The 8,344-nt window shown below is 37.1% G+C and overlaps 1 protein-coding gene across 1 annotated transcript; it reads left to right on the top strand.

Moving 5' to 3' along the window:
* Positions 1 to 169: 169 nt before the first annotated feature.
* On the top strand, positions 170 to 6,615 carry LOC146480461 (uncharacterized). The gene is made up of 6 exons (XM_085109635.1): positions 170 to 301; positions 1,494 to 1,643; positions 3,214 to 3,335; positions 4,351 to 4,442; positions 5,027 to 5,186; positions 6,350 to 6,615. Exons 1-6 carry the CDS (start codon positions 190 to 192, stop codon positions 6,428 to 6,430), a joined length of 717 nt encoding a protein of 238 aa, XP_084965761.1. The 5' UTR covers positions 170 to 189; the 3' UTR covers positions 6,431 to 6,615.
* Positions 6,616 to 8,344: the final 1,729 nt, after the last annotated feature.

Here is an 8,344-nt window from a genome sequence, read left to right as displayed (position 1 = left end):
CCAACGTCCCACCTGCATCTTCGCCGAAATTATTCGAGACCTGTCCTTGTCGTCTTGTCGACTAATGAAATTCAAAATGGCGAATTGACACATACAAGGCATGCGCAAAGGGTTCTAAAATTGGTTTACCGCTGACCACTTTCATCGTCCACTTTCGTCTTTTCGATAAGATTGTTTATACTTATACAAATGTCGATGAGTTCTTCGGTTGTTTCCCGATTCTCAACGATACTAGGCGTGGGTGCTACTAGATCAACCTATGCAAGACTCACTTTAGCTCGATTTTATGCCGCGAAGAAAGGTAAGGCTTATGCGATAGCAATATGCACATCCTGGTGTGGTGTGATGTGGCCTGATGTTTTCACGTGTTTTTCCCAATCGAACTTTGACCCTTATACATTTTTAGAGTGCAAGGGTTCACCCAACCCTGACTGGAACAAAATCCCAAATTTCATTTTGCAAAATGTGGAAAATGAAACAGTAACGTAAGCAAGTGCTGCCAAACAACTTTGACCGTCCACTTGCGATCTTCCAACATGTGGAAAAATCTTCATTTTTCCTGAAGAGTCTAGAAAATAAACTCATTTAGGGGGGCAATTCACCTAAACGCCATTTTTCCACCACTTGACGTGGCTTTAATGGGAATATCTCATTCATGTTTCAAGCAAATTATCGAAAAACCCTATTATCATCCCGTGAATCTGTGTTGTTGGGTATTTTGTGAATTTTTGGGTGATTTTTGGGTATATTTGGGAGGAGTATTTTTTTTTAGAAGGATTGGTTAAATTAAGAGAAATAAGAAATATTGAAGGTTAAGTGAAGTTTTAAAATTAGAATTTGTTGTTAATAATTAATAGACGGACACCAAGTTAGTCCACTATCAACCTGAGGTGCTCCTGGGGTGCTCTCAACTGTCTGTTGGTGTTCCAAAAGTCATTTTCTTTCTTCTATCCGTTCTTACAACCTCTTTAAATTTCATTCAAATTTAGGTAAATTGCCCCCTTAATTTTCCTCAAACATACAAACATTCCATTTATAGTTAAGTTATGATTAACGAGAATCTGCAAAATTGAACACTCGACTTGTGACCTAGCTGGCTGAAATTGAAATTGACTTAACCGATCAGTGCCATCACAGAGTCACTTTCTACCTTAAGAGAAGTAATAAAATATAAATCCAACAATGCCAAGAAGCTGCCATGTGATGTAGTTAGGGCTGACCAGAGCACACTTATAGAACCTATAATAATATAAAATATAATATAAAAACTGGTTACCCAGACCAGTCAGTTCACAAAATAAATAGTTATTGATGGAATACACCAAGAAGCACCATTTATATGCCAGTCTTTTAAATTCCATCAAATGGTGCAATTTTACAATTTTTAGAGTGCACAATTTTAAATAATTGTTGAGCACCTGCCTTGCAAAATGGCACACTCTGTTGACAAAGTGACTTTCAAAACGCTGATGATCACCCATTTTTTTTCTCAGGGAAAAAGGCCAAATCATCAACTGTCTCAATTGACCATGATTTAGCCGATGGACTGGTAGACTTGGAAAAATTAAAAACTAACATGGAAAGTGCAGTGAGTAAACTCCAGCTTGACTTCAGGGACAAAGTATCGACTAAGATTCTGCCAAGTAAGTCCTGGCACATATTAAAGATTATACGTCTGTACACGAACATGCACATGGGAGGCAGCGTGGTCAAGTGGTAAGTGCGTCTGGAGGTCCAGGGCTCAAGTCATTCTCTGACCACTATCTGGAGTTGTTCCTCAGTAGCCCCAAGTTCAACTCCTCAGCCAGCTGGTCTATCCCCTGCCAGCTGTGATTCTTAACCATGTTATGTTCTATTTGAAATATTTGTTTCTCCCAGTGTTTCATTATCCCTGAAAAGCCCCTTTCAAGGAGATGATAATAAAATACATTATTATTATGCAGCAGCATAAAACATATGGATACTTAATAAAATAGCTATTTGGGGTGCGCAGTATAACCCATGTTGCCAAAAGGAATGTAATCCTTTCTAAATAAAACTATATCCAGCAAAACGATTACTAAATAGAAGAAGGATCCTTGCAGTTACTACGCAACTTAAGCAGTTGCGAAAAGAAAGCCTGAAAAAATTCAGGCTTGAGCGAGATTCGAACGCATGATCTCTGCGATGCCAGTACAGTAAGCCAACTGGGAGCTGGTCATATTGTGAGTTCGTAATGTACCCGTGAAGCATGAATAAATAGATGTAAATATATGAAACATATAGTTTGAACTGCAGATGAAAGATCAAATAGAAGAAGGATCGTAGCAGTTACTAAGCAACTTAAGCAGTTGCGAAAAGAAAGCCTGAAAAAAATTCAGGCTTGAACAAGATTCGAACCCATGACCTCTGCGATGCCGATGCAGTGCTCTACCAACTGAGCTATTAAGCCAACTGGGAGCTGGTCATATTGTGAGTTCGTAATATACCCGTGAAGGATGAATAAATAAATGTAAATATTTGAAACATATAGTTTGAACTGCGGATGAAAGATCAAATACAAGAAGGATCCTTGCAGTTACTACGCAACTTAAGCAGTCGCAGGCTTTTCTTTTGAGCATAACCCAGGGCTCACACGGGAAAAGACCTATTCTTAAGTTTTGTGCCAATTATTATTATTATCAAAGGACATGCACATATTCATTAAAAACATCGAGGACATAATTTTATTTCTTAGTTTTTCTTGGTAGCCTTCCATTTGTTTTTGGTTTTTATTTTTTTTTTAAGATTTTTAACTTTGTATATATTTTTGATTGATCAATGTCTTTGAAAAGTTTTTGTATGGATACTCTTAGCATGAACTGCAGAATTATGAAGCGTTTTTCTTTTTTTTCTTTTTTTTTTTTCCCATACTGATATTTTTATCACCTTTCTGTATAATTTTGTTGTTTGTTTTTCTACTTATAAAGTTTCTTTTAATTAAATCATTATCATTATTTCTTTTATTATTAATATTTTTATAATTTATTATTACTATTATTATTACTATTATTATTATTATTATTATTATTATTATTAACACTTGAGTTGCTAGTCAAAATGATAATAATAATTACTGTGATAATAATAAATAATGTAATAAGTTAAATTCATGACTTACAATAAAAATTTTAATGTGCATTGAACCTATTTTCACCATGATGAGTAGATGTATGGAATCTTATTTTCTTTCAGATGCATTAGACAAAGTTAAAGTGGAATCACAGAATGGCAAAGAACGGTTCACCCTGAGTCAAGTTGCTCAAATCAAACTAAATAATAACATGTTTGTTGTGGACATGAGTAGCTCTCCAGAGGTATGTTATATTATTAACCAAGATTTACTAGGATACTAACAAAGCTGTTATGGTCAGTTTTCTCATTTTGTTCACTTAAAAGGAAACATTGAAAGAAAATTTCTCCCCATTATATTTTTAAATATATATATATATATAGAAAAAGCTTGCATCTCTAGGGAAGGGAACATCCTTCTAATAAACTTAATTTCAGTAGAATTTTTAATTGAATGCAGTTTTCGATAATATCACTTTTGAAGTGGCCCTTGTGTATGCCACAACATTTCCAGTAATTGTCTCTATTTTTTGAGTCCGTTCCACACCCCAGATCTCCAGATTTCACTTGGTCAATACATCACCATGTAGATAATTATTTTCAATGGTCATGTTTTTGAGTCTGGCCAGGACAGAAAGAAAATTTCTTTGCCTTTCTTTTATTGATTTTCTTTATTTGTCTTTGAAAGTCAACACTCCAAACGCTCCACAATGGTTCACAGTTAAAATAAATGTTGTTTGATACAATACTCTGGTTTGATTTTTATTATTTCCTCTCATTTCATTTTTGGACCTCATGATTTGGTAGATCTGGAAAGCAATGCTCTAAAAACCAAGCTGTACGATTTCACAAGGCTTTGAGCAATTGTCTCTACTTCTTCTTGCTTTGAGCGCCACACTGATCCACCACGCTTGTAAATAACACTCCATATTGCATAAAAGCTTCTGTGATTCTGATTGGTTGATTAAGTCACATAAAAATTCCCAGCTTTGTTTTGTACATGTACTTAGAACTTAGACACTTTTAGCTGATATGTTGTTGGTAGAAAGTGAAAAGCAGTGTCATGAATCAAATCATAACTGCAAAATGTCCCTACCCAAAAAAACTAAATTGAAGGGAAATATTTATTAAATCCTCTTATTTTATTTCTGGTCATCCAGCATTTTCTCTGAGGGGCCAATTTCTGCATGCTCCTCTTGCACCCAGCTTATATGTTTATGTGTTCAATTTAGAGTTGTTCCAATTCAAATGTTTTTACAGCTGGTAAGCCAAGCTGCCAAGGCAATCAAATCTTGGAGCTCAAACTTTGAACCAACCATGGATGGGCATGTAATATCTGTACCTATTCCCAGGTAAACACAAATGAAGTGATGTTAATTTAAATTCACAGTGCTGGGTTGGCACTTTACAATGTGTCTATTGATTTCTGACAACCCTTGCACTTCTCTTTGACATTGTTTTGGGTATATACGTCATGTGAGAATTCCATATATGCATCCAGGTTGCAGTAAGTACTTCATATCAATTAAGCCAACATATAGTTTGCCAATGGCCTCAATTTAAATTGACAGCTTTAACCCATAAAGTCCCAGTATCGAAATGCATATTCTCTGAACTTTCATCAATAATTTTTGTTCTTAAGGCTAAATGGGAAGTTTCACAGGGATTTTGAATTTTGCAGTGAAATGACCTGCGACAAAACTATCACTTAGTTACAAAATAATATTCTAGAACATCCAGAAAAAGAAATCAACTGAATTTATGAAAGGAACAACTTATGATCTGCTCTAGTTCATTTTGAAAATGAAAACGGCAGAACTTGAAAATGGTTAGTTTTCCCTTTTTTTCCTTGTGGGACGTACTTCTTCAAAGTTTAATGACAGCCCCGATTCCCGCAAAGGAATTCAAACCAAGAACCACTATTTTTTTTCCTCAGAGTGACTCAGGAATATCGTGAGAACTTGACAAAGATAGCAAAGACAACATGTGAACAATCTAAACAAAGCATTCGAAAAATCAGGCAAAAAGGGATGAGTGATGTCAAGAAGAACAAGAAGGGGAGATCAGAAGATGATGTCAAAATGGTGGAAAAGATGGTGATGATGCTCATTTTTTTATTAATTAATTATTTATAATTTATTCATTTATTTCATTCATAGTCAATACCACCTTTATTAACATATACTAGTGCCGAAGGAAAGTGCTGCTTTATAACATTCACTTTAGGATTTAGGAAAGTCCTGCGTGATAGCATTTGTCACACTTTTAGGATTTCATTGACAGATTTAAATAGTAGAACCTCCTTGTACAACATGAAAACAGTACTACAACAAGCACCAGCTTCCAATATTGATTGATCACACCGGCCCACAGGGTCAAACTCCACCTTGTACATTAACCAGCAATGCCACACACTGTAACTAAAGTAGGGTTTACTCACTTTCATTTGAACTGTCACACATTAGGATTTCATTCACAGGCTCCAAGGTACTGTAGCATCATATTGCACAGTTTATTTTACAATAACTATCAAAATTCCTGCACGCTGATTGGCTCTTATATGAGTCAGTACAGATAAAATGACCTCAGATGTAATGTTTGCAGTGAAACCACATTTTATGACATCATTTTACGGTCTATAGTCTATAAGAGTTTATATAATAAGCTTAATTCTACACGCATTTTGATTGGTGCTCACTTATGATCTATTGGAGGACAGACGCATAGATGACGTCACCATTAACAAGTTTTGCTTCTTTATTATATAAATCAAATAGATTCCATGTTGCCGTGCGTGTGTTCAGTAATAGATCACAGAAGACGTCAAGTTGTGGTAAGAACATAAGTGACACACTCAGCTGCGCCTAGTGTGCCACTTTTTTGTTCTTACCACATTTTGACGTCATCTGTGATCTATTACTGAACAGACGCACGGCAACATGGAATCTCTTTGTTAAATAGACCACGGAAAATTGCCATCAATTTGTTAAATAGACAGCACCACAGGAAAGTACTGCTTGATAGCTTTCATTTTCATGGTCAAACTTTAAGATTTCATTTGCAGGCTCATAAATTGGAACTACGTTTCATTATTCAAAGTTTGCTTGTGGTTAGGTTTACACGACCGGAAAAAAATGGTACGGACCCGTTGAAACGTGGTACAGAACCCATCATTTTGTTTTTAACGGGTCCGTACCATTTTTGCCTGTCGTGTAATAGGCCCTTTAATCTATTTCTACATTTGTTTTTTTTTTCACAGATTCAACAGCTTACAGATCAATTCTGTGATGACACAGATGTCCTCCTAGGGGAAAAAACGAAAGAACTGCTTAGAAAATGACAGCTACTTCATTCAGCATAATGAATTAATTTTAACAGATACCACTGTGACTTTTTTTAATCCTTTAAAAATGAAAACGTATATTTTCCTTGCTTGCTTCCATTTCATGTGGTACAGTGAAGATGAAAAAATACATGTACATTTGGGTTTTTAAGAACATCACAACATTCCATCTTTTGTGATCATTCAGTTTATTCTCACGACCTGTTTGTTTGATCATAGGAGAAATTCGATACTGGTCACCACTGGAGTACATGTAGCCTCCTACGCAGACACTCTTTGGGCTCGTCACGCATTCCACACTCGTGAGGGGAGGAATGCGTGACGAGCCCAAAGAGCGTCTGCATTGGAGCCACTTGAACTGTAAATTCTCAATATATTTATTAATTTTTCATCACGAACTTGTTGGTTTTATCGTAAAATGCTGTAATGTTTAAACTTGCATTGAAACGAGTGGCTTCGCGAGAATTCCACGCTCTCGGAAGGGAACGACCGCTACACAGGCTGGTGCTTCGAGTAACGCATCGCAGACAAGATGCGTTTTGAAAAGAAGTAAAGGGCACACTTGACCGCGGTCAAACGTAGAAAATAAGAAAAGGCCGTCACGATAAAGTTTTTACTTGTGAGGCTGTGAGTTTACTTAATCATTTAACGGTTTTGCCAAAAAAGTTTCAAGCTTTTTTAAAGCGAATTACAGTGGAACCCCGTTGATACGACCACCTTTGGGATGTGAAAATGTGGTCGTAATAACGGGGTGGTCGGATTAACAAGGTAGTAAAACTAAGGAAATGACTGGAATTTCAATTCGTTCGGGGCACAAAAAAGTGGTCGTAATAACGAGGTGGTTGTAAGGCGGGGTTCACTATATTTGGCGACTGGTCGGTGCTGTGTGTCTTCGTTTTGTTTGATCAAATTCACCTAATGGTTCCTAAAACTTTTTCTAGTAAATCGTTAAATAATTTAGTGAGCTCACACCCACTGACTCAGAATTTTTTTTACGTTTGACCGTGGTTAAAGGATGCACAAAACCCCAATATTTTAACCCATTTCAATGAGGATTGAGAAATGGCTATGAACCTTGGCACCTTGTACAATCTTGTGCACTTTCTCGTCCCTTTTTATCCGCAGCTATTGTACCATCAATTTCCTTTTGGGTCCTCGTATCCCCCGGCACGTGCATGCTGCCATTTGGATTCTCCTTTACGCGGAATCTCTTGTACTGCTCCTTCGCGCACTTAATGCTGCTGTAGTTTCCGTGTCTGACACTTCAGTTCCTTTAAGCCTGGTTTACACGTACGACGCAAGCATAAGCACAAGAAACCTACGTGTAAACCGGTGCGACGCAAGCATAAGCGCCTTGTGCTTGCGCTTGTGCTTATGCTTGCGTCGTTCCGGTTTACACGTACGACGCAAGCACAAGCACAAGAGAATGGAACGATTTCCATTCTCTTGCGCTTGCGTCGTACGTGTAAACCAGAACGACGCAAGCATAAACACAAGCGCTAGGAAATTAAGCTGAAAAACAGTGACAAGTTCCTTATGCTTATCGCACGTGTAAACATCCTTGTGCTTGTGCTTATGCTTATGTTTGCGTCGTACGTGTAAACCAGGCCTTACGCTTGGCCTCCTCGTGAGCTGGTAGATTTCCGCCCAAACTCCAAAGCAGTTTTCACCGTCTTAACTGCATGGTTGGGATTTCACCTTTTTCATAAAGTGAATTACTAAGTGCACAGTCTTTTTGGGACGATTCTGGCTATTCTGTTCCAGCTTAGGAAGATCAGAATACGCAGGTGATCAGTTTCCAAAAGAACACACTTTAGCTTATTCGATTAACGTACTGAAAAGTTTTTCAAAGGAACGTAATTCCTCTTATTCTGAATAAACTGTATCTCCGTCCATTCTGCTATCAGGGGT

Source organism: Pavona decussata, unplaced genomic scaffold (genome assembly GCF_977016875.1).
Source record: "Pavona decussata unplaced genomic scaffold, jaPavDecu1.1 SCAFFOLD_53, whole genome shotgun sequence".
NCBI lineage: Eukaryota > Metazoa > Cnidaria > Anthozoa > Scleractinia > Agariciidae > Pavona > Pavona decussata.
This window is presented reverse-complemented; position numbering and strand designations above follow the sequence as displayed.

Bases quoted from the DNA above. Each gene is read 5' to 3' on its own strand.
- LOC146480461 (XM_085109635.1), top strand. From the start codon at position 190: ATGTCGATGAGTTCTTCGGTTGTTTCCCGATTCTCAACGATACTAGGC. The intron at 302-1,493 runs GTAAGGCTTATG...TTTTTTTCTCAG, and splicing joins ATTTTATGCCGCGAAGAAAG to GGAAAAAGGCCAAATCATCA. The intron at 1,644-3,213 runs GTAAGTCCTGGC...ATTTTCTTTCAG, and splicing joins ATCGACTAAGATTCTGCCAA to ATGCATTAGACAAAGTTAAA.